The sequence below is a fragment of the Pongo pygmaeus genome, chromosome 15, assembly GCF_028885625.2.
Source record: "Pongo pygmaeus isolate AG05252 chromosome 15, NHGRI_mPonPyg2-v2.0_pri, whole genome shotgun sequence".
In the NCBI taxonomy this organism is placed as follows: domain Eukaryota; kingdom Metazoa; phylum Chordata; class Mammalia; order Primates; family Hominidae; genus Pongo; species Pongo pygmaeus.
This window is the reverse complement of record NC_072388.2, coordinates 30,455,849-30,483,760: the sequence shown is the minus strand read 5'-3', so window position 1 is coordinate 30,483,760 and position 27,912 is coordinate 30,455,849. Positions and strand designations below refer to the sequence as shown.

The 27,912-nt window shown below is 37.2% G+C and overlaps 1 protein-coding gene across 7 annotated transcripts in view; it reads right to left on the bottom strand.

The window, feature by feature from the left end:
- The window catches only part of ARHGAP5 (Rho GTPase activating protein 5), an 84,493-nt gene that overhangs the window by 9,386 nt on the left and 47,195 nt on the right, over positions 1 to 27,912 (bottom strand). For all 7 annotated transcript variants that reach the window (XM_054449561.2, XM_054449559.2, XM_054449562.2 and 4 more), the window contains one exon: positions 1,699 to 1,776. In XM_054449561.2, the coding sequence (XP_054305536.2) occupies positions 1,699 to 1,776 (78 nt within the window). The remainder of the gene's footprint in view (positions 1 to 1,698; positions 1,777 to 27,912) is intronic.

The window sequence follows — 27,912 nt, the reverse complement described above, 5'->3', positions numbered from 1 at the left end:
CAGGTGTGCACCACCATGTCCGGCTAATTTTTTGCATTTTAGTACAGATGGGGTTTCACTGTGTTGCCCAGGCTGGGCTCGAACTCCTGAGCTCAGGCAATTCGCCCACCTTGGCCTCCCAAAGTGCTAGGATTACAGGCATGAGCCACTGTGATTGGCCAATATTTTTTAAAAATGGGATACTAGACTATACGATACTCTTTGGCAACAAGGTGTGTTTTTGTATACACACAGTCACACACACACACACACCACTCAACTGATGTTTTGCCATTTCAACAGGCATAAAATCTTTATTTTACATGGCTTCTTAGTATTCATTCTACTTATTAGACCCGAGTGGTATCCCCCCAACACTCCTTTTGAAAAAAACTTACAATACTGCAAGGAAGAGCCTTGTAAGTATATCTTGGCATGCTTATTGCAAAGACTTCTGTAACAAATTCCTAGAAGTGGAATTTCTCTAGCAAAGCTATCTGAATCCTGATATTCACAAACTGCCTCTCAAAAGGCACGTACAACCAACCAACAGTGTACAAGATACATGTTTACTTACGCTCTACTAACAATTCTTTTCATTCAAATAAAACAAATATAATCCTTTAATTTTTATCGTTAACAGAGGCTAAGCATATTTTCATGTATTTATTGGTTGCTCTCTTCTGATGCGAATTACTTAAGCTAGGTATGTCACACCCTGTTTTAGCCACATGTCATACAGAATTTTTACATTTTTGTAAAATTTTAGCATGTACATAGTCCAGTCTATCAACTTGTGTTCATGCTTTCTAGGTTTCATATCAAGTTTAGGCTTTTCTTTAAGACTATAAAAATATTCACTCATTTTTCTCCCTAGTACTTATGGTTTTCATTTTTTATGTTTAAATCTTTAATCGCATATAGAATTTACTGAATATGAGTAGAAAATTCGGCTTTTTTTACTCCTAATGGCTAAGATGTCGATCAATCATAAGTCAAATTATTGCTTTTCTAAATCTGGTGATGGATTTATATAGGTTCAGTCAAGTCTTTTATTTGTGAGATAGTTTAATGTATTAGGAATATGAAATTTGGGAAGAAACTCAGAGTATATGCGCCATAAAATATCTAATCTGACATCAAAATATTGTATAGTATTCCCTTCAGTCTTAGGGTAAGAGATAGTTTCTGGTTATTTCAAAAACAAAATTTATTCTACTGCATTCCATTCCTTCCAGGCCTGATGGACTTTGCTTCAATACTGAATGCCTGCTTTTCTAGTACCTCCTTTCTTATTTACTCTTATTTACCAAATCCTCTTCTGTCTTCATACTTACATTAAAAATTTATACAATACTGTATTTTCTTGACTCAACTGCCTCGTTTTCAATCTTTTCTTCTATTGCAATTGTATTTTAAAAGTTTCTTATCATCTATTTCCTCTTATAAATCCCTAGTACCAAGGCCCCTTAATTCAAAGGCTCTAGAAGTAATCAGTGACTTCCTTGCTAATGTAAAGAAAATAGACTTTCCCTAGCTGTTTTGTACCTTTACCATGGTATCTATTCTATTTAGTGCTTCTAATCTCACTTTGAAACCCTCTCTCCTCAACATCCATATCCTTAGGAAGTTTTCAAATGAAAATCAATCTTCTCACCATGAATTCTAACAAGGAAAACATAAAACAACAATTTTTATTTCACATAATTATCTTCTTACCTTGATCAAACTGCTTTTGAATATTGTCTTGGTCAGTTTTGTTTCCGCTGACACGGTAAAGTCCTTCGGTACATAACCCTAAGAGAATAAAGAAATATACATACTTTAATAAACACATATATATCCACAAGGCTGGGCACAGTGGCTCATGTTTGTAATCCCAGCACTCTGGGAGGCCAAGGTGGGAGAACTGCTTGGCCCAGGAGTTTGAGCCCAGCCTGGGCAACACAGGGAGACTCTGTCTCTACAAATAATAAAGAAAAACTTAGCTGGGCATGGTGGCATGCACCTGTAGCCCCAGCTACTCAGGAGGCTGAGGCTCAGGCTCCCCACCTGAGCCTGGGAGGTCAAGGCAACAGAGCAAGAGCAAGACCCTGTCTCCCAAAAAAAACCTCAACCAACCAAACAAAAAACCAATATATATCTATAACAATAAATGTACTTAATCTTATGTACAATTTAGTTACAAATTTATAGTGGTAAAATATTTGTAAGAATAAAATATTTTTTGAGCATTTTAAAAAAGTAAGTTCTTAGTGGACTACTTTCTATTTTAAACGATTTAGGACATTCAGCTCCTGACAAAATGAATAGACTTATTTCTCCCTACTCTCCAACTAAATACAGCTAAAAAACCTGAACCTAACATGTAAAAAAACCAAACATAAGTAGTCTCTGAATGGTGGAGAGAAGAAGGCGAACTGGGTAATGACTTAGAAACTTGAAGGACGACATGACCATAAGTTCCCTGATTTTTGAGGGGGCAGGGAGAGGCTCATATCGTGACCTGGCGTTGGAGAGGCCTGCAACCCAGAAATACTAATGAGCAAAGGCAAAAACACCACCACCACCACACCCAAAACTAACAAAAACAAAAGATAAAACCCAACAACAACAGCAACAAGAAGTCTGCTTTCCCTAGAGAAAGGATTAGAAGAGGTACAGCCTAGCAAAACAAAACCTTTTTGACTATAATTGCCCTACTCAAGCCACAGAGCATGGAATCCCTCCTCACTCTTGTCAGTGGAGGCCAACTTGGAAGCCTAGACTTCTACCGCTGCCAATCAGTAACAAGGAGTTCTTTACCCTTTCTGGAGTGTCAGCAGAGGCTGAGTCGAGAGCCTAAACTTCCACCACCAATCCTAGGTAAGAGATGCCCTACCTACCCCACCATGCTATTATCAGTGAAAGCCAATGGAAGCCAACAGGGAGTCTGAACTTCCACTCCCACCTTGCAGCCCTCCTCCCCTGCTGGTGCAACGTCAGAGGAGGCCTGCTAAAATAGATTTGAGTAATATTCCAAAGTCTCTGAACATGATATCCAAAGTGTCTATGATACAATAATAAAACAAAAGTCCCTCATATCAAAAACCAAGAAAAATGTCAACTTGAATGATAAATGACATTTAACAGACACCAACACAATGGTGGCAGTTATGGAATTATTGAACAGGACTTTAAAGCAGTTATTATACAATGTGCAATTACAAACACACTTGAAACATGAAAAATAGGAAGTTTCAGCAAAGAAACAGAATATACAAGGAATAACTAAATGGAAATTTTAGGCCAGGAGTGGTGGCTCCCGCCTGTAATCCCAGCACTTTGGGAAGCTGAGGTGGGTGGATCACTTGAGGTCAGGAGTTTGAGACAAGCCTGGCCAACATGTTGAAAACCCACCTCTACGAAAAATACAAAAATTAGCTAGGCATGGTGGTGGGCGCTTGTAATCTCAGTTACTTGGGAGGCTAAGGCAGGAGAATCACTTGAACCCAGGAGGCAGAGGTTGCAGTGAGCCAAGATCACACCATTGCACTCCAGCCTAGGCGACAGAGCGAGACTCCTCCTCAAAAATAAATAAATAAATATAAATATAAATAAATGAATAGAAATTTTATAATGAAGAAATACAGTGACAGAAACAACTCACCAAGTGGGCTCAATAGCAAGATAAAGATGACCAAAATAATAATAATAATAATAACTGAACTTGAAGATAAATCAATAAAAATTACCCAATTTAAAGCCAGGCATAGTAGCTCTCACACCTGTAATCTTACCTCAAAATAACTATACTTCATTGTTCTCTAGATAACATTTATCCTGACTTTGTGAATGTATTCTTTTACAGAATTCTTATTATTCCACGTATATCTATATATCCCAGTTGAAACATTTCTTCCTCATTGACATGTTCCCTGCTATCTCCAATTAGACGCAATTTTTTCTTCCTTTGAACTCCTGTAGTACTTTATCTATAGCTCTATTACTACTCAGTAAAAGTCATAGCAGTACCTTTCCATCCCCAGGGTTCTTCACACAGTGCAGTGGTTCTCAGCTGGGGGCATAATGCACCTCAAGGAACACTTGGTAATGCCTAGAGATATTTCTGGTTGTCAAAACTGGAGGAAGGCTATCTAACAGGCAGAGGCCAGGAATGCTGTTAAACATCCTAGAATGCACAGGACAGCCTCTAACAACAAAGAATTAAATAGCCTCAAATGTCAATAATGCTGAAGTTGGGAAACCCCTTCCACAGTGATAAACATTTATTATTATTTGTTAAATGGATATTATAAGGCTCTTAACTATCCACACTAAAATCTTGCCCTTTACTCACTATTAACAGTGATTTCAAAAAACAAAAACATAGACTAAATTATCCAGCTGTGAATTATCCAAGTTTTATGTGGCCTTAAATCACCCAAAGTATCCATCCTGGACCTCCAAGCAATAAAGGGATTAGAAACCTATCCCAACATTCCCAAACTAAATGTAAAATTTTAGTAATTTAAAATAATATTGCCTTTTGGCTGGGCACGGTGGCTCATGCCTGTAATCCCAGCACTTTGGGAGGCCGAGGCGGGTGGATCACGAGGTCAGGAGATTGAGACCATCCTGGCTAACAGGGTGAAACCCCGTCTCTACTAAAAATACAAAAAAAATTAGCCGGGCGTGGTGGTGGGCGCCTGTAGTCCCAGCTACTTTGGAAGCTGAGGCAGGAGAATTGCTTGAACCGGGAGGTGGAGGTTGCAGTGAGCCGAGATCACGCCACTGCACTCCAGCCTGGGCAAAAGAGCAAGTCTTTGTCTCTGATAATAATAATAATAATAATAATAATAATAAATAAAATAATGTTGCCTTTTAATTGAGTACCTTTTTTCCTTTTCATTAGAAAAGGTCACTACCCCTTAAGTAACCCAGGTTATTACTGATATCTGAAGTTTTAGAATGGCCTAAGTTTTATTTGAGTTGCTAACAGATACAAAACTAGGGTTTCACTGCCTGTTCCCCTACACCTTCAGGGTGACATAATTATTTAAGTCATAAAATAGATTACAAAGGGTAACAGAGATGCAAGGTGTATAAATAATCCATAAATTTGATAAATGTGTCCATGGGGAGTGATGTCACCAAAAGTGGTGGAGAAGAGAATTCCAGGGCTCAGTCCCCCAACAAAAGCGACTAATGAGCTGCCAGAAGGGTCAGAATCAACGTTTGCAGAACTCTGTAATCTATTAAAAAATTACAACAACCAGTAGTTGTCTTGGTGAAGAAAGCTTTAAATTACCTGCCATCCCCTATACCCCAGATTAGTGACAATCATGAGGACAGTAGCCTGCACTGTGGGTGTAGGTTACACAAGTGCCGGAGAGCAATACCAACCTTATTCTGAAAGAACTGGTCATGGATTTCAACCTGTCTGTTGGCTCTCTGAAGGGAAGGCACAAGGGCTTGCCTTTGTTTCACCCACAAGACTTGGAAAGTGTTGTTTTTCCCTTGGCTCCAGATATTTAAAGAAACTAACAAATCACCGCAAAGTGAATAGAACAGACTTCAGTGGCAGCAAATGGCAAAAAATACAGACTTCACAAAAATAGTTTACAGAAGTCTCTAAACAAGCAAACAACATAAACAACACACAGCAAAAGCAAATCCTGGTGAGGGGAAAGAATTTCATTTCCAAGGTTGCCATATTATAATCTTTTAAATGTCTTTATTTTCAACAAAAGAGGCATACAAAGAAACAAGAAAGTAGAGTTTATTACTGGAAAAAAAGAAATTTAGAGAAACTGTCCACAATGAAGCCGTCATTGCATTTACTAGACAAAGACCTAAAATCAAAAGTTCTTTTAAAAAATCACAAAGATCTAAAGGAAACCATGAACAAAGAACTAAAGGAAACCAGGAGAATGATGACTCAACGAACTGAATATCAATACATACACAGAAATTATAAAAAGACCCTAAGAAGAAATTCTGCAATTGAAAAGTACAATAAATGAAAAGAAAACTTCACCAGAGGGGTTGAGAGGTTAACAGCAGACATGAGCAGTCAGAAGGAGTAATCAGTGAATTTTTAAAGACTGGTTGAGATTATCCAGTCTGAGGAGAAAAGAGGAATGAATGAAAAAACAAGAAAGAAGCAACTGTCACATATAAGGTATATTCAATAACATTAACAGCCTATTTGATCTTCAGAAACCATGGAGGTTAGAAGACAGTAGAATGATATATTTAAAGTGCTTAAAGAAAAAAAAAAAAACCCTGCAAACCAAAAATTCTGTGTCTGGTAAAACTATGTTTCAAAAATGAAGGAGAAACTAAGACACTCTCAGATAAACGAAAGTTGAGAAAGTTTATCACTAGTATACATGTCCTACAAGATATGGTAAAGAGAGTTAAGAAGTTCTCTAAGCTGAAATGAAAGGGCACTAGACAGTAACTTGAAGCCATACAAAAAAATAAATAACGAAGGTTATGGCAGCTAGATAGGCAAGCATATAAGCCAGCAGTATTTCATTTTTGATTTATAACTCCTTTTTGTCCTGGTATGATTTTAAAAGTACATAAAACAATAATTGCAAGTCTATGTTAATGGGCATAAAATGTATAAAGATGTAATTTCTGACAATAACAAGGATGGGAAACGAAGCTGTAAAGGAGTGGTTTTTGTACACTTTGAAACTAAGGTGCTTTCAATTAAAACATGACTGTTATAAATATGTTAATTGTAATCTGCAGGGTAATGACTAAGAAAATAATTTGAAATCTCCTATTAAGACAGAGATTGGTAGAATGGATAAAAGAGAAAAACAGCATCCAACTATACACAGTCTATAAGACAGTCACTACAGTACCAAAGACACAATATGTTGAATGTAAAAGGATAGAAAAGTACATTCCATATAAATAGTAATTAATAAGACAGTGGGAGTAACTATCCTAGTATCAAAAAAAATAGACTTCAAGACAAAAACTGTTACAAGAGCATAGAAGGACATTATACATCAGTAACAGGGAGACTCCATCAGTAAGATATAATTATAAACATAAATGCACCTAACAAGAGTCCAAAATATATGAAGCAAAAACTGACAGAATTGAAGGGAGAAATAAACATTTCAACTATAAAACTTGGAGACGATAATAGTCCACTATAATAATGAACAGAACTAGACAGATAACCAAGGAAAACAGAGACTTTGAACACTATAAACCGACTAGACCAAAGAGACATACAGAACACTCTATCTAACAACAGCACAATATACATTCTCTTTAAATGCACATGTAACATTCTGGAGGAAACACCATATATTAGGCCACAAAACAAGTTTAAATAAATTTTAAAGGCCTGAAATAATAGAGAGTATGTTCTCTGATCACAAGGGAATGAAAACAGATGTAAGTAACAAAAGAAAAATAAATAAATATGTGAAAATTAAACAACATTGTTTTTTTTTTTGAGACGAAGTCTCACTCTGTCGCCCAGGCAGTGGTGTGATCTCGGCTCACTGCAAGCTCCGCCTCCTGGGTTCACACCATTCTCCTGCCTCAGCCTCCCGAGTAGTTAGGACTACAGTAGGCGCCCGCCAACACACCCGCCTAATTTTTTTTTTTTTTTTGTATTTTTAGTCGAGACGGGGTTTCACCGTGTTAGCCAGGATGGTCTTGATCTCCTGACCTTGTGATCCGCCCGCCTTGGCCTCCCAAAGTGCTGGGATTACAGGCGTGGGCCACTGCGCTTGGCCAAACAACACATTCTTCAACAGCCAATGGAACAAAGAAGAAATTACAAATAAAATTAGAAAATACTTTGACATGAACAAAAAGAACAATATACCAAAACCTATGGGATGCAGCCAAAAGATTTTCAGACGGAAACCTGCATCTGTAAAAACCTTGATTTAAAAAGTTCCAACTTTAAGGAACTAGAAAAAGAAGACAAAGCTAAACCTAAAGCTAGCAGAATGAAAGAAATAATAAAAATTAATATAGAGACAAAATAGAAAGTAGAAAAACAATAGGGAGAATCAAACAAAACCAAAAGTTGGTTCTCTGAAAAGATTGATTAAATTGACAAACCTTTAGCTAGATTTACCAAGGAAACAAAAGAGAAGACTCCAATTACTAAAATCAGAAATGAAAGTAGACACATCACTACTGAAATATACAGATAAAAAGGGTTACAAGAGAATACTATGAACAACTGTATGCCATCAAATTAGGTAAGTTAAATGAAATAAACTTTTTTAGAAATACACCAACTACCAAAACTGATTCAAGAAGAAACAGAAAATCTCAACAGCTCTATAAACACATAAGCTTGATCTAGTAATCAAAAGCTCACAAAAACCAAAAAGCCCAATACAAGATGTTTTCACTGATGAAATATGCCAAACCCTTAAAAAAGTATTAACAATAATTGATCTCAAACTCTTCTAAAAAATGAAGAGAAACACTTCCTATGAAGCTGTGATTACCCTAATGCCCCATAGCCAAATTAAAAATACAAAGTGAAAACTATAGGCCAACATCCCCTACATATACAGATTTTTAAAATCTTCAACAAAATACTACCAAACCAAATCAATATTAATTGAATATTAAGAATAGAATATTAAGATTATACATCATGACCAAGTAGGATTTATCCAAAGAAAGCAAGGGTAGTATGAAATATGGAAAACAATTAGTCTGATGGGCCACATTAATAGAATAAATCAGCAGGGGGTGGGGGGAACCATATGATCATCTCAATTGATGTAGAAAAAGCATTTGACAAAATTCATCACCCTTTCATGATAAAGTCACTTCAACTAGGAATAGAAGGTATCTTCTTCAACATGATCAAGGACATTTATGAAAAATCCACAGCTAATATACTTATTAGCTGTGATGAAATATGGTGAAATAATCAGTTTTCCCCTAAGATCAAGAACAAAACGAATATGTGTGTTTTTGCCACTTTCGTTTAACATTACACTGGAGTTTTAGGCAAGGAAAAATAAATAAATAATATCCACGTTGGAAAAAAATGAAGTAAAATTATCCCTATTTAGAGATGACATGACTTACATGCAGAAAATCCTAAAGAATCCGCAAAAAAAAAACTAGTAAGAGTTGGCCAGGCGCAGTGGCTCACGCCTGTAATCCCAGCACTTTGGGAGGCTGAGGTGGACAGATCACTTGAGCTCAGGAGTCCGAGACCTGTCTGGCCAACATGGTGAAACCTCATCACTACTAAAAATATAAAAACTAGCTAGGTGCAGTGGCATCCACCTGTAATCCCAGCTACTCGGGAAGCTGAGGCAGGAGAATCGCTTGAACCCAGGAGTGGAGGTTGCAGGGAGCAGAGATTGCACTGCTGCACTCCAGCCTGGGCAACACAGTGAGACTCCGCCTCTAAAAACAAAACAAACCACAAACAAATAAAAACTAGTAGAAGTTAATACAAAATTCAGCAAAGTTGCAGGTTACAAGATCAACCCATAAAAGTTAGTTGTATTTTTATACTCTAGCAATGAGCAATCTGAAAATGAAATCAAGAAAACAATTCTATTTACAACAGCATCCTAAAGAATAAAATACCTAGGAATAAATTTGACCAAGAAGGTACAACACTTGTACAATGAAAATGACAAAATAGTGTTAACAGAAACTAAAGATCAAGATCTAAATAAAAGATATCCTGTGTTTGTGGATTGGAAGGCGAAATTTTTTTTTTTTTTGAGACAAAGTCTCACTCTTGTCCCCAGGCTGGAGTGCAATGGCATGATCTTGGCTCACTGCAACCTCCCCCTCCTGGGTTCAAGGGACTCTCCTGCCTCAGCCTCCTGAGTAGCTGGGATTACAGGTGCCTGCCACCACGTCTGGCTAATTTTTGTATTTTTAGTAGAGACGGGGTTTCATCATGTTGGCCAGGCTGGTCTCGAACTCCTGACCGCAGGTGATCTGCCCACCTCGGCCTCCCAGATTGCTGGGATTACAGGTGTGAGCCACCCCGTCTGGCCTGGAAGGCTAAATATTTTTAAAATGGCAACTTCTACCCAAATTGATCTACAGATTCAATGTAATTTTTATCAAAATCTAATTAGTTGTTTTTGCAGAAATGGAAAGGAAAATCCTCAAATTCACATTCAATTGCAGGAAACTCCGTAGCTAAAGGAATCTTGAAAAAGGAGAAAAAACTGAAGAACTCTATGCTTTCTGATTTCAAAACTTACTACAAAATTACAGTAACCAAAACAGTGTGGTACTAGCAAAAGTATAATATACAGATCAATGGAATAGAACTGAGAGTCCAGAAATAAACCCATATATCTATGGCCAACTGATTTCAACAAGGGTGTCAAGACCATTTAATGAGAAAAGGATACTCTTTGCAATAAATAGTGCAGAGACAGGCGAATATCCACATGCTTAAGAATGAATTTAGATCTCTACCTCATACTATATATAAAAATATATTAAAGACCTAAATGTAAGAGCAAACCCTATAAAACCTAGGGATAAAGGAAAAAGTGATAAATCTTCATGACCTTGATTTTGCCAGTAAATTCTTATTTATGATACCAACAGCATGAGCAACAATATACATCCAATTTATTTAAAAATAAATTGGATTTCATTAACATTTAACTTTTATACATTAACAGATATCATCAAGAAAGACAACCTACAGAATGGGAGAAAATACTTGCAAATCACTTACCTGATAAAAGTCCAGTACTAGGAATCAACTTAACAACTTAACAAAAGATAACCCAATTTAAAAAGGCCAAAGACTTAAAAAAAAAAAAAAATTTCTCCAAAGAAGGTATACAAATGGCCAAGAAGCACATGAAAAGATGCTCAACATCACTAGTCAACAGGAAATGGAAATCAAAATCACAATGAGGTATTACTTCATATAATTTAAAAATGGAAAACAGCAAGTATTAGTGAGGATGTGGAGAAACTGAAACACCTGTACACTGCTGATGAGAATGTAAAATAGTGTAGCTGCTGTAGAAAATAATGTGGTGCTTCTCTACTAAGTTAAACATAGAATTACCGTATGATCCAGCAATTCCACTCCTAGGCATACCCTCAAGAACTCAAAACAGGTACTAAAACAAATACTTACACACAAACGTTCACAGCAGCACTATTCACAATAGCCAAAAGAATGAAAACAATCCAAATACTTGTCAAAGAATAAACGGATACATGTGGTATAGCTATATAATGGAATTTATAAATCATAAAAAGAAATAATGTACTGATACATGCTATAACGAGGATAAGTCTAAATAATATGCTAAATGAAAGAGCCATACACAAAAGGTCTCATTTTTTGATTTCAGTACATGAAATTCCTAGAATGGGCAACTTATAGAGAAAGCAGACTGGTTGTAAGCGCTGTGAGAGGAGTGAATTGAGGAATGACTTTAATGGGCACAGGATCTCCTTTTGGAGCAATTAAAATATTTTACAACCAGAGGTGATGGTTGCACAACATTGTGAATATACTAAATGCCTTTGAATTATATACTTTAAAACGGTTAACCTTATGTTATATAAATTTTACCTCAAAAAAATTCTAAAAGCCCATGCTGGGAAGAAAAAAAACAAAACAAAAACTAGTAGTAGTATATAAACTTATTGAACCTAGCTCCCACTGAGTTAAAAGTACATTCTTATGTTTGATTAAGTATAAAAACTACAGAAGGAGGTCCATGAGTAAATGGTAAAAATCATTATTTCAAGAAAACTGCACAATGCAATATGCATTTTAACACAGTAAAACATATCCTACATTCATCAGTTATCAAAAAATTAAATAATTATTTGATCATTTGGTAATGTAAAATTAAAAATTAACTAGGCACTATGCTCACTATACTGTACTCATCAGATTATCTCTTCTGGAAATTTGGAATTCGAATTCAAAGATATGTGGTTAGGCTTAGCATGTGGTTAAAACTTAGACCTAAAAATCGGCCAGGAGTGGTGGCTTGCACCTGTAATCCCAGCACTTTGGGAGGCCAAGGTGGGTGGATCATCTGAGGCCAGGAGTTTGAGACCAGCCTGGCCAACATGGTGAAACCCCGTCTCTACTAAAAATACAAAAATTAGCTGGGTGTGGTGGCATGTGCCTGTAATCCCAGCTACTCAGGAGGCTGAGGAAGGAGAACTGCTTGAACCTGGGAGGCAGAGGTTGCAGTGAGGCTATATCACGCCACTGTGCTCCAGCCTGGGCAACAGAGCAAGACTACACCTCAAACAAACAAAAAAACAACTAAGACCTAAAATTCTAGGATCTGTGAACAGACCAGGTGAGTCTAGACATAAAAAAGAAGAGAAATGAAAAGAGAACACTGCCTGGTTCTGGCCCAACAGATGAGTTGCTTTCAGCTTCTCTAAGTTACCCTCATTCCAGTTAAATGTATTTTTTGCATTAGTGTTTGCTGACTAGCAACTAAAATAATTTAAACCAAAAAAGCCTCAATTCCTCGGCAATGAAAGTTTGGTCTTTTTTCTTTCTAGGCACTCAATACTTTTTAATAGGAAAAATATTTGGGAGTGATGAGACAACTGGATTGGAAGGAACAAAATAAATGCTATATACTGAGTCTTCCCTGTAAAACAGATGTTAAGACAAATATTGCTGGGAATGGACAAGCATGGGCAATTAATGGTATGTGGGCACAATGGGTGAAAAACACAGATTAATGAGATACCTGAGGCCTGGACAACTGGGAGAATTAAATATAAGAATGAAATATAAGAACACTCTGGAATGTGAGAGATAAAGATCTGGGAGTCATTCTTGTAAATGTGATGGCTCAGGCCCAATAACAAATGTAAATCAGATATGCATAAATGACATCAACAGTAAATGGAATGGCTATAAATTACTCAAACTACTTAAAGATGCACTTAGGAGAAGCAAAAGATAAACACATGAAGACATACTATGATGAGACATTGTGATGACATTTTGATTTCAAACAACATTTAATGTTCCTTAAATGCCCACTATGTGCTGTGTTTAAAGTACATATATGTGATACAAGACATAAAATATACTGTCCCTGATATTGTAAAGTTCAATAGGCCCGCTATTTTGAGTTTTGAAACAACAGCTGAAGTAAATGTGTTCATGCTGTTTTTAATGATGCATTACTAATGGGGCTTCACTTAAGCTAAGTGAAGAGAGATTTTTCACATGCTAAAAAGCTGATAGGGATGAAGTAACATCAATAGAGCAAGAGTTTTTTGCAGTGATACTTGACATTTCAGGCACAATGCCATCACAGGAATAAGACAAAAGGCAGTATTTTCTTTTCTCAATTTCTCAAAAACGAGTTTCTTAAAATCCCATGTGGGGAGGGGGATAAATATATTATTATAAGTTCAGTTTACTGAACTAAAATGTGTCACTACTTTCTAGCCAAATAAAATTTAGGAATATTCTGCAAAAAAAGGCTTTGAATTTTTTCATGAAAAAATTCATGACCTGAAAACATATGCACAAGATTAGAAAACTATTCCAGATTAAAGAAGACTGAAGAAGTATGACAAGTCCACTTGATCATGGCGGATAAGCTTTTTCATGTGCTGCTGAATTTGGTTTGCCAGTATTTTACTGAGGATTTTTGCATCAATGTGCATTAAGCATATTGGTCTAAAATTGTCTTTTTTGGTTATGTCTCTGCCCGGCTTTGGTATCAGGATGATGCTGGCCTCATAAAATGAGTTAGGGAGGATCCCCTCTTTTTCTATTGATTGGACATCCCTGGGATGCAAGGCTGGTTCAACATACGCAAATCAATAAATGTAATCCAACACATAAACAGAACCAAAGACAAAAACCACGTGATTATCTCAATAGATGCAGAAAAGGCCTTTGACAAAATTCAACAACCCTTCATGCTAAAAACTCTCAATAAATTAGGTATTGATGGGACGTATCTCAAAATAATAACAGCTGTCTATGACAAACCCACAGCCAATATCATACTGAATGGGCAAAAACTGGAAGCATTCCCTTTGAAAACGGGCACAAGACAGGGATGCCCTCTCTCACCACTCCTATTCAACATAGTGTTGGAAGTTCTGGCCAGGGCAATCAGGCAGGAGAAGGAAATAAAGGGTATTCAATTAGGAAAAAGAGGAAGTCAAATTGTCCCTGTTTGCAGATGACATGATTGCATATCTAGAAAACCCCATCATCTCAGCCCAAAATCTCCTCAAGCTGATAAGCAACTTCAGTAAAGTCTCAGGATACAAAATCAATGTACAAAAATCACAAGCATTCTTATACACCAATAACAGACAAACAGAGAGCCAAATCATGAGTGAACTCCCATTCACAATTGCTTCAAAGAGAATAAAATACCTAGGAATCCAACTTACAAGGGATGTGAAGGACCTCTTCAAGGAGAACTACAAACCACTGCTCAAGGAAATAAAAGAGGATACAAACAAATGGAAGAACATTCCATGCTCATGGGTAGGAAGAATCAATATCGTGAAAATGGCCATACTGCCCAAGGTAATTTATAGATTCAATGCCATCCCCATCAAGCTACCAATGACTTTCTTCACAGAATTGGAAAAAACTACTTTAAAGTTCATACGGAACCAAAAAAGAGCCCGCATCGCCAAGTCAATCCTATGCCAAAAGAACAAAGCTGGAGGCATCACACTACCTGACTTCAAACTCTACTACAAGGCTACAGTAACCAAAACAGCATGGTACTGGTACCAAAACAGAGATATAGATCAATGGAACAGAACAGAGCCCTCAGAAATAACACTACTTATCTACACCTATCTGATCTTTGACAAACCTGACAAAAACAAGAAATGGGGAAAGGATTCCCTATTTAATAAATGGTGCTGGGAAAACTGGCTAGCCGTATGTAGAAAGCTGAAACTGGATCCCTTCCTTACAGCTTATACAAAAATCAATTCAAGATGGATTAAAGACTTAAACGTTAGACCTAAAACCACAAAAACCCTAGAAGAAAACCTAGGCATTACCATTCAGGACACAGGCATGGGCAAGGACTTCATGTCTAAAACACCAAAAGCAATGGCAACAAAAGCCAAAATTGACAAATGGGATCTAATTAAACTCAAGAGCTTCTGCACAGCAAAAGAAACTACCATCAGAGTGAACAGGCAACCTACAAAATGGGAGAAAATTTTCGCAACCATCAGTGTGCTGTATTCAGGAAACCCATCTCACGTGCAGAGACACACATAGGCTCAAAATAAAAGGATGGAGGAAGATCTACCAAGCAAATGGAAAACAAAAAAAGGCAGGGGTTGCAATCCTAGTCTCTGATAAAACAGACTTTAAACCAACAAAGATCAAAAGAGACAAAGAAGGCCATTATAGAATGGTAAAGGGATCAATTCAACAAGAAGAGCTAACTGTCCTAAATATATATGCACCCAAAACAGGAGCACCCAGATTCATAAAGCAAGTCCTTAGAGACCTACAAAGAGACTTAGACTCCCACACAATAATCATGGGAGACTTTAACACCCCACTGTCAACATTAGACAGATCAGCGAGACAGAAAGTTAACAAGGATACCCAGGAATTGAACTCAGCTCTGCACCAAGTGGACCTAATAGACATCTACAGAACTCTCCACCCCAAATCAACAGAATATACATTTTTTTCAGCACCACACCACACCTATTCCAAAATTGACCACATACTTGGAAGTAAAGCTCTCCTCAGCAAATGTAAAAGATCAGAAATTATAACAAAGTGTCTCTCAGACCACAGTGCAAACAAACTAGAACTCAGGATTAAGAAACTCACTCAAAACCACTCAACTACATGGCAACTGAACAACCTGCTCCTGAATGACTACTGGGTACATAACAAAATGAAGGCAGAAATAAAGATGTTCTTTGAGACCAACAAGAACAAAGACAACATACCAGAATCTCTGGGACACATTCAAAGCAGTGTGTAGAGGGAAATTTATAGCACTAAATGCCCACAAGAGAAAGCAGGAAAGATCCAAAATTGACACCCTAACATCACAATTAAAAGAACTACAGAAGCAAGAGCAAACACATCAAAAGCTAGCAGAAGGCAAGAAATAACTAAAATCAGAGCAGAACTGAAGGAAATAGAGACACAAAAAACCCTTCAAAAAATTAATGAATCCAGGAGCTGGTTTTTTGAAAGGATCAACAAAATTGATAGACCGCTAGCAAGACTAATAAAGAAGAAAAGAGAGAAGAATCAAATAGATACAATAAAAAATGATAAAGGGGATATCACCACCGATCCCACAGAAATACAAACTACCATCAGAGAATACTACAAACAACTCTACACAAATAAACTAGAAAATCTAGAAGAAATGGATAAATTCCTGGACACATACACCCTCCCAAGACTAAACCAGGAAGAAGTTGAATCTCTGAATAGACCAATAATAGGCTCTGAAATTGTGGCAATAATCAATAGCTTACCAACCAAAAAGAGTCCAGGACCAGATGGATTCACAGCCGAATTCTACCAGAGATACAAAGAGGAGCTGGTACCATTCCTTCTGAAACTATTCCAATCAATAGAAAAAGAGGGAATCCTCCCTAACTCATTTTATGAGGCCAGCATCATCCTGATACCAAAGCCGGGCAGAGACACAACCAAAAAAGAGAATTTTAGACCAATATCCCTGATGAACATTGATGCAAAAATCCTCAATAAAATACTGGCAAACAGAATCCAGCAACACATCGAAAAGCTTATCCACCATGATCAAGTGGGCTTCATCTCTGGGATGCAAGGCTGGTTCAATATACGCAAATCAATAAATGTAATCCAACACATAAACAGAACCAAAGACAAAAACCACATGATTATCTCGATAGATGCAGAAAAGGCCTTTGACAAAATTCAACAACCTTCATGCTAAAAACTCTCAATAAGTTAGGTATTGATGGGACGTATCTCAAAATAATAAGAGCTATCTATGACAAACCCACAGCCAATATCATACTGAATGGGCAAAAACTGGAAGCATTCCCTTTGAAAACTGGCACAAGACAGGGATGCCCTCTCTCACCACTCCTATTCAACATAGTGTTGGAAGTTCTGGCCAGGGCAATCAGGCAGGAGAAGGAAATAAAGGGTATTCAATTAGGAAAAGAGGAAGTCAAATTGTCCCTGTTTGCAGATGACATGATAGTATATCTAGAAAACCCCATTGTCTCAGCCCAAAATCTCCTCAAGCTGATAAGCAACTTCAAAGTCTCAGGATACAAAATCAATGTACAAAAATCACAAGCATTCTTATACACCAATAACAGACAAACAGAGAGCCAAATCGTGAGTGAACTCCCATTCACAATTGCTTCAAAGAGAATAAAATACCTAGGAATCCAACTTACAAGGGATGTGAAGGACCTCTTCAAGGAGAACTACAAACCACTGCTCAAGGAAATAAAAGAGGATACAAACAAATGGAAGAACATTCCATGCTCATGGGTAGGAAGAATCAATATCGTGAAAATGGTCATACTGCCCAAGGTAATTTATAGATTCAATGCCATCCCCATCAAGCTACCAATGACTTTCTTCACAGAATTGGAAAAAACTACTTTAAAGTTCATATGGAACCAAATAGAGCCCGCATCGCCAAGTCAATCCTAAGCCAAAAGAACAAAGCTGGAGGCATCACGCTACCTGACTTCAAACTATACTACAAGGCTACAGTAACCAAAACAGCATGGTACTGATACCAAAACAGAGATATAGATCAATGGAACAGAACACAGCCCTCAGAAATAACGCTACTTATCTACAACTATCTGATCTTTGACAAACCTGACAAAAACAAGAAATGGGGAAAGGATTCCCTATTTAATAAATGGTGCTGGGAAAACTGGCTAGCCGTATGTAGAAAGCTGAAACTGGATCCCTTCCTTACAGCTTATACAAAAATTAATTCAAGATGGATTAAAGACTTAAACGTTAGACCTAAAACCATAAAAACCCTAGAAGAAAACCTAGGCATTACCATTCAGGACACAGGCATGGGCAAGGACTTCATGTCTAAAACACCGAAAGCAATGGCAACAAAAGCCAAAATTGAGAAATGGGATCTAATTAAACTCAAGAGCTTCTGCACAGCAAAAGAAACTACCACCAGAGTGAACAGGCAACAAAATGGGAGAAAATTTTCGCAACCTACTCATCTGACAAAGGGCTAATATCCAGAATCTACAATGAACTCAAACAAATTTACAAGAAAAAAACAAACAACCCCATCAAAAAGTGGGCGAAGGACATGAACAGACACTTCTCAAAAGAAGACATTTATGCAGCCAAAAAACACATGAAAAAATGCTCACCATCACTGGCCATCAGAGAAATGCAAATCAAAACCACAATGAGATACCATCTCACACCAGTTAGAATGGCAATCATTAAAAAGTCAGGAAAAAACAGGTGCTGGAGAGGATGTGGAGAAATAGGAACACTTTTACAGTGTTGGTGGGATTGTAAACTGGTTCAACCATTGTGGAAGTCAGTGTGGCGATTCCTCAGGGATCTAGAACTAGAAATACCATTTGACCCAGCCATCCCATTACTGGGTATATACCCAAAGGACTGTAAATCATGCCGCTATAAAGACACATGCACACATATGTTTATTGTGGCACTATTCACAATAGCAAAGACTTGGAACCAACCCAAATGTCCAACAATGATAGACCGGATTAAGAAAATGTGGCATATATACACCACGGAATAATATGCAGCCATAAAAAATGATGAGTTCACGTCCTTTGTAGGGACATGGATGAAATTGGAAATCATCATTCTCAGTAAACTATCGCAAAGACAAAAAACCAAACACCGCATGTTGTCACTCATAGATGGGAATTGAACAATGAGAACACATGGACACAGGAAGGGGAACATCACAGTCTGGGGACTGTTGTGGGGTAGGGAGAGTGCGGAGGGATAGCATTAGGAGATACACCTAATGCTAAATGACGAGTTAATGAGTGCAGCACACTAGCATGGCACATGTATACATATATAACTAACCTGCACATTGTGCACGTGTACCCTAAAACTTAAAATATAATAATAATAAAATTTAAAAAAGTAAAAAATAAAAGTAAAAAATAAAAAATAAAATGTGAAAAAAAAACACAAAACAGTAACATGATATATTTTATGTTACGTATCTTTTAATACAAGTATAAATTGATTTTAACAAAATGAACACAATTAAAACAAATCTTAGAAATGCAAAAATAAAATAAAATAAAAATAAACCTAAAAAAAAAAAAAGAAGTATGACAAGAAAAGTAATACATGATCCTTGCTGGGACCTTGGATTGATACAACAAAAAAGCTCTAAGAGGACACCGTTGAGACAATTGGGAGAATTTGAATACAGACATTATATTAGACAATAGAATTGTATCAATATTAAATTTCTTAAACATAGTATTTATTTTGCAGTTATGTGAAGAGAATGTTCTTGTTAGTGGGGAAATCTATGCTAAATGACTTGGAGCTGAAGTGTCATGCCATTTTTAACTGAATTTCACATTGTTCAGCACCTCCCACCAGCCTCCCAAAAAGCTGGAGAACTGTGGTAAAAAGTTTACTCAGTGAATCTAGATAAGGGTAAACAAATGCTCAATAATACTATTCTTGTAACATTTCTAAAGGTCCCAAAATTTTGAAAAATGTGAGAAAATGAAAACAGGCTGGGTGCGGTGACTCATGCCTATAATCCCAGCACTTTGGGAGGCCGAGACAGGTGGATCAGAAGGCCAGGAGTTTGAGACCAGCCTGGCCAATATGGTGAAATCCCATCTCTACTAAAAATACAAAAATTAGCGGGGTGTGGTGGCACGTGCCTGTAGTCTCAGCTACTCGGGAGGCTGAGGCAGGAGAATCGTTTGAACCCAGGAGGCGGAGGTTGCAGTGAGCTGAGATCACGCCACTGCACTCCAGACTGGGCGACAGAGTGAGACTCCATCTCAAAATAAATAAATAAATCAATCCCAGGCTGCGCGTGGTGGCTCACACCTGTAATCCCAGCACCTTAGGAGGCCGAGGTGGAAGGATGACTTGAGGTCAGGAGTTCGAGACCAGCCTGGCAACATGATGAAACCCCTTCTCTATTAAAAAAAAAAAAAAAAAACCCAAAAAATTAGCCTGGTGTGATAGCAGGCACCTGTAATCCCAGCTACTCAGGAGGCTGAGGCACGAGAATCACTTGAACCTGGGAGGTAGAGGTTGCAGTGAGCCGAGATCATGCCACTACACTCCAGCCTGGGGGACACAGTGAGACTCCATCTCAAAAAAAAAAAAAAAAAATTCCTTATGAATGCAAGGGATTCAACAAACAAATTTACTAGGTAAATTGGAAATATAAGATGATCACTTAAGCTGCTTAAGATATGTGGTCATATATATTTTATTACATATATATGTATTCACTTCAGAGGCAGAGTCTCACTCTGTTACCCAGGCTGGAATGCAGTACTGTGATCATGGCTCACTGCAACCTCGAATTCCCGGGATCACGCAATCCTTTCTTGGCTTCCCAAAAGTATTGGTATTACAGGTGTGAGCCACTGTGCCTGGAAGTGTGGTCATACAGTCAAAGTGAACTGCATGGTTTGTTTTTCTATAGCCACGATCCCCTGTTCTGGTTCAAACACAGAGTAACCAGAGGTTTAACCAAAGTTGAGGTTTTGCCAAGTGAATAAAATGGTGGAAGTTTTGAGGAAGTATGCAAGGGAGTGAACATAAAAATGGATTGAGAAATATCCAGACAAGGTAGGGCAGGAGAAACAAGGGATTGATATTTAGTGAAAAAGTGTTGTAGTGATTAAAAAAAAAAAAAGTGGGAGTTCTTGAAAGCATCAAGTGGGAAAGCTGAAGTTTAAACAAGAAGGTTTTACTTAAGGAAGTTGTATTTACTTTAGCAATAACACAAAGATTCATTCATCCATTTTCATCCCATATTGGGGTGGTGAAACAACACACAAGTTTTAGACCAATATACAGAGAATGCTATTAATGTTTATCCTTCTAATCAATTTTTACAAAAAATATAACTGCTATGCTTTAAAGATAGTCTCTATTTCTTTATAATTCATTTGTCATAGTGGGGCGTTCCAGATTAACTGCAACCACATGCAAATAAAAATTCTGGCAAATAGAGTAATACCTCACCTATCTGGAATTTGGTCACCTGATCACCTACTCTAGCATAAGTGAAAAAAAAAAATGGGAACAAAAAGGACTACGAACAGCCAATAAGAATGTCACAAAGCCTTTCCACTAAAATATATTATTTCACTTATAAGAGAAACACCTTGGGTTTTTCCACAGATTCTATCTAACCTAACCAAAAGCACAATTTAACTCTGCCATATGTTTTCCTGACTCACAGGAGATTAGAAGTTGCAAACTGGAAAAGCAAAAATGAGATACACAGCAGCAGGAGGTATACTGACAATAAAGCAGGAGGCTGAAAAACTAAAAATGCAGAAAAAAATTTAGAAAGCATAAGTCTCTAACACAGGAATGCCTCAATAGATTCTGAAGACAGTGCACTTTTAAAACCAGGGAACACAGTCCTTAAATATACCATTCTAAAAGTAGAAACACTTCCTAACTTCTATGAGGTCAGTAGCATCCTGACATTAAAGCCAGACAAAAACACCACAAGAAAACAAAACAGACCAGTATCTTTTATGAATATAGATGCAAAAGTCTTCAACAAAATACTAGCAAATAGAATCTAACAGCATATTAAAGGGATTATATACCATAATCCCAAAAGCATTTATTCCAGGAATGCAAGGGGGTTTAATATAAGAAAAATCAATCCATGTAATACATCAATAAATGAAAGAAAAGAAAAATAACATGATTATCTCAACTGACACAGAAAAATAATCCAATAAAATCCAATGCCCTTTCATAATAATAATCATTGTCATCACTCAACAAACTGGGAATGAAAGGTATTATGAGTTGAATTTTGTATCCCAAAAAGATATGCTGAAGTCTTAACCCCCAATACCTTAGAAGGTGACCTTATTGGGAATAGGATCATTGCAGATGTAGTTAGTTAAGGTAAGATGTGGTCACTATTGGAGTAGGGTGAGGTCCTTAACCCAATACGACTGATGTCCTTATGAAAAGAAGAGAAAACACACCCACGCGCGCACATGGAGAATGCCAAAGGCAGAGATTGTAGTAATACAGCTGCCAACCATGGAACACCAGGGATTGAAAGCCACCACCAGAAGCAAGAAAGAGGCAAGGAAGGTTTACCTAGAGTCTCAGAGGGAACATGGCCCTGCTGACACCTTGCTTTCAGACTTCTAACTTTCAGAACTGTGAGACTCTGTCTCAAAACAAACAAACAAACAAACACACACACACCCACGGCTGATATACTCCATGATGAAAGAATAAAAGCTTCCCCTGAGATAATGAACAAGACAAGGGTGTGCTCCTTTCACAACTGCTATTCAACATTGCACTGGAAGTTCAAGCCACAGCAATTCGGCAAGACAAAGAAATAGCATTCAGATTTGAAAGTAAAGGTATCCCTATTCACAGAAGACAAACATATATAAAAACCCCCAAATGCACACAAAAAATAGAGCTAATAATTCGGCAAAATTTCAGGATACAAGATCAACACACAAAAATCAGTTCTACACACCACCATAAACATGAAAATTAAATTAAATTCCATTTACAATAACATTCCAATAAAATACCTAGGAATAAATTTAACCAAGGCAAGACTTGAACACCGAAAACTACAAAACAGTACTGAAAGAAATTAAAGACAAATAAAAAAGACATCAAACATTCATGGATTCGAAGACTTAATATTGCTAAAATCACAATACTGACAAAGTAACCTACTTAGTGACTAAATGGAATCCTTATCAAAAGGGATAAGACAGCTAGAATTAATACACATACAGAACACATATAAGTGTTGGCAACAACATGGAGAAATTTGAACCCTTACACATTGTTGGTGGGAAGTAAAACGGTGCATCCACTGTGGAAACAATTTGACAGTTCCTCAAAAAGTTAAACACAGAATTACCATATGATCTAGTATTCTACTCCTAGGTACCCAAAATAATTGAAAACAGGTACTTGAACGAATAGTTGTACACATGAATGTTCACAGCAGACTGTTCACAATAGCCAAAAGGTGAAAACAACCCAAATGTCCACCAAACAACGATTGAATAAGCAAAATGTGTGTGCATGTATGTATGTATATACACACAATGATACATGTTACAACACAGATGAGCCTCAAAACAATAATGCTAAGAAGCAGAAGAAAAGGTCATACATTGTGTGATTCTACTGATACGAAATATCCAGAATTAGTAAATTCAGAGAGACATAAAGCAGATTGGTTACTGCCAGGGACTGGAGTAGGGGGGAAATAAGAAGTAACTGCCTAATGTGTACAGGGTTTTCTTCGGGGTAAATGAAAATGTTCTGGAACTAGATGAGGTGGTGGTTATCCAACACTGTGAATATACTACCTGCCACTGAATTGTACATTTCAAAATGGTTAGTTTTATGTTATTTATGAATTGCACCTCAGAAAAAGCAATGTAAAAAAATCATTCTCATTCAAATGTCGATAATCATGCTTCTCTCTTAGTAAAATTTTTCTTCTCCCTAGTGTTTTAGGGCTCCACTCTTGTATAGCCTGTTTGCACTGTGAACTTTTCTTCCTACCACCCTAGATGTCTACCCTGAATTATATCAACATATAGTTTACATTAATATCTAGACACTGACAATTACCAAAATCATATCTAAAGACCAAACCACTTTCCAGAGATCCATAGCCATACATACCACTGTGTCTCAGGCTTTTATATGTCCCACAGGCACCTCGGAAGATTTAACATGTCCAAACACGAATGTACTATGAAACTGCCATTTCTTATTACAACTTCTATTTTCATTAATAGAATGCCATCTACAGTCACCCTAACAGAGCAATCTGAGAGGTACTTCTGAGCCCTCCTTCAACCCAATATCTATCAGGTTTATCATCCTTATTAACTCCTCGAAAAGACCTATTATTCCCTTTCTCTTCAGTTACTCTCTTCTGCACTATCCCTTTTTGTCTACTGTAAACTTATATTAATATTTCAAGGGTCACTTCCCAACTGGAACCTAGCACAACTTATTAAGATAGTACTATTATAAAAATAGGGACATCTGCTTCCACCATGATGCCCTGATTAACTGCTGTGGAAATTGCCCTCCCACAGTAAAAAACTAAAGACTCGAAAAATTATATGAAACACCAGTTTTCAGACACTGAACGCTGATCACTGAACATGAACATTAATCACAGTTCAAAACCATGATCCATGAGGGAAAAAGCAGCAAATGAGGCAAGCTGTCTGAATGCCTCAACGTAGTGTCTGGAGAGTCTTGACGTGGTAGGTAGTGATGGGAGGTGGAATCACAATGGTCTATGAGAGCTGAAGAGAGATGAGAGTTCAGAAAGACTGAGAAGGCTAGAATTTGTGGGATAGAATACCAAAAAGATGAAGAAATACACAGAGAAAGAGTATTGGATATGCAGAAGAGTCTCTGGGTTCTTTGGTTGAACACTGCACACATATGAGAGAAAATTTCTTGAGGCCAAGAGCTGAGAATGGTTCAAGTTTTATTCTCAGAAGACCTTTTAATAAATGGGGCACAGGGTCAAATCTCATTTTACTGTAGGTATAAACAAGTATCAGAATAAAGGCTGCTCTAGATCTGCCATACAAACTTACAATCCATCTTAGAAAGGACCAAACTGATTTCACAAGGTACTTAACACATGAAAAAACAAATCAAACTTTCTTTTTTTTTTTCTTTTTCTCCACCAGCCAAGGAGAAGCACCGAGCAAATCTAACATTCTTTAAAGAAACACTAATAACATCATCCAATAAAAATTCAGAAGACTAAATAATGTAAAATTCAGAATTCTGACATCAAAACTATCAAAACAAGAAGCAGAAAAATATAACCCAGAAAACAACAAAAACAACAGAAAGAGGCCCAGAAATGATATAGAACAGAATTAGTAAACCAAAAATCTTAAAATAGCTATTATAAATTTTATATGCCCAAAGACATATATACACAGGAAAACATCAATATAATGGGTATAGAAATGAATACATAAAAAGAAAGACTTAAATGGCATTTCTACATTTGGCCATACAGAAAAAAAAAGTTTTAAACAATTCCTAGAGGTCTAACACACGAATAAGGAGTGGGAAATGGAAGAAGAGACAAAAATACTTCAAGAAATAATGGCCCCAAATTTTCCAAATTCGAAAATTATAAACTAAGAGAGCTAAGACGCTCCAGAAACCTCAAGCAGATGTCGTTTTTAAAACACACATACTAAGATTATTAAAATTATGTGATAATTTTATTATTTTTAATAAAATTTCTGAAAACTAGAGAGAATAATCTTTTTATTTATTTTATTTATTATTTATTATTATTATTATTATATTATTATTATTATACTTTAGACTCTATGGTACATGGGCGCAACGTGCAGGTTAGTTACATATGTATACATGTGCCATGCTGGTGCGCTGCACCCACCAACTCGTCATCTAGCATTAGGTATATCTCCCAATGCTATCCCTCCCCCCTCCCCCTACCCCACAACAGTCCCCGAAGTGTGATGTTCCCCTTCCTGTGTCCATGTGTTCTCATTGTTCTATTGCCACCTATGAGTGAGAATATGCGGTGTTTGGTTTTTTATTCTTGCGATAGTTTACTGAGAATGATGATTTCCAATTTCATCCATGTCCCTACAAAGGATGTGAACTCATCATTTTTTATGGCTGCATAGTATTCCATGGTGTATATGGGCCACATTTTCTTAATCCAGTCTATCATTGTTGGACATTTGGGTTGGTTCCAAGTCTTTGCTATTGTGAATAATGCCGCAATAAACATACGTGTGCATGTGTCTTTATAGCAGCACGATTTATAGTCCTTTGGGTATATACCCAGTAATGGGATGGCTGGGTCAAATGGAATTTCTAGTTCTAGATCCCTGAGGAATCGCCACACTGACTTCCACAAGGGTTGAACTAGTTTACCGTCCCACCAACAGTGTAAAAGTGTTCCTATTTCTCCACATCCTCTCCAGCACCTGTTGTTTCCTGACTTTTTAATGACTGCCATTCTAACTGGTGTGAGATGGTATCTCATTGTGGTTTTGATTTGCATTTCTCTGATGGCCAGTGATGGTGAGCATTTTTTCATGTGTTTTTTGGCTGCATAAATGTCTTCTTTTGAGAAGTGTCTGTTCATGTCCTTCGCCCACTTTTTGATGGGGTTGTTTGTTTTTTTCTTGTAAATTTGTTGGAGTTCATTGTAGATTCTGGATATTAGCCCTTTGTCAGATGAGTAGGTTGCGAAAATTTTCTCCCATTTTGTAGGTTGCCTGTTCACTCTGATGGTAGTTTCTTTTGCTGTGCAGAAGCTCTTGAGTTTAATTAGATCCCATTTCTCAATTTTGGCTTTTGTTGCCATTGCTTTTGGTGTTTTAGACATGAAGTCCTTGCCCATGCCTATGTCCTGAATGGTAATGCCTAGGTTTTCTTCTAGGGTTTTTATGGTTTTAGGTCTAACATTTAAGTCTTTAATCCATCTTGAACTGATTTTTGTATAAGGTGTAAGGAAGGGATCCAGTTTCAGCTTTCTACATACGGCTAGCCAGTTTTCCCAGCACCATTTATTAAATAGGGAATCCTTTCCCCATTTCTTGTTTTTGTCAGGTTTGTCAAAGATCAGATGGTTGTAGATATGTGGCATTATTTCTGACGGCTCTGTTCTGTTCCATTGATCTATATCTCTGTTTTGGTACCAGTACCATGCTGTTTTGGTTACTGTAGGCTTGTAGTATAGTTTGAAGTCAGGTAGTGTGATGCCTCCAGCTTTGTTCTTTTGGCTTAGGATTAACTTGGTGATGCGGGCTCTTTTTTGGTTCCATATGAACTTTAAAGTAGTTTTTTCCAATTCTGTGAAGAAAGTCATTGGTAACTTGATGGGGATGGCATTGAATCTGTAAATTACCTTGGGAAGGATGGCCATTTTCATGATATTGATTCATCCTACCCATGAGCATGGAATGTTCTTCCATTTGTTTGTATCCTCTTTTATTTCCTTGAGCAGTGGTTTGTAGTTCTCCTTGAAGAGGTCCTTCACATCCCTTGTAAGTTGGATTCCTAGGTATTTTATTCTCTTTGAAGCAATTGTGAATGGGAGTTCACTCATGATTTGGCTCTCTGTTTGTCTGTTATTGATGTATAAGAATGCTTGTGATTTTTGTACATTGATTTTGTATCCTGAGACTTTGCTGAAGTTGCTTATCAGCTTAAGGAGATTTTGGGCTGAGACAATGGGGTTTTCTAGATATACTATCATGTCATCTGCAAACAGGGACAATTTGACTTCCTCTTTTCCTAATTGAATACCCTTGATTTCCTTCTCTTGCCTAATTGCCCTGGCCAGAACTTCCAACACTATGTTGAATAGAAGTGGTGAGAGAGGGCATCCCTGTCTTGTGCCAGTTTTCAAAGGGAATGCTTCCAGTTTTTGCCCATTCAGTATGATATTGGCTGTAGGTTTGTCATAAATAGCTCTTATTATTTTGAGATACGACTCATCAGTAGTTGGGGGTTGAGGGAGAAAAGAGAATACATCCCATTCAGAAGAACACAGATAAGAATGACAGCAGAAATCTCATTAGGTATGAGATGTCATAACAAGCAGTCTTTAAAGAGATGAATGAAAAGGAAAAAAACCCATCAGCCTAAAACTCTATACCCAG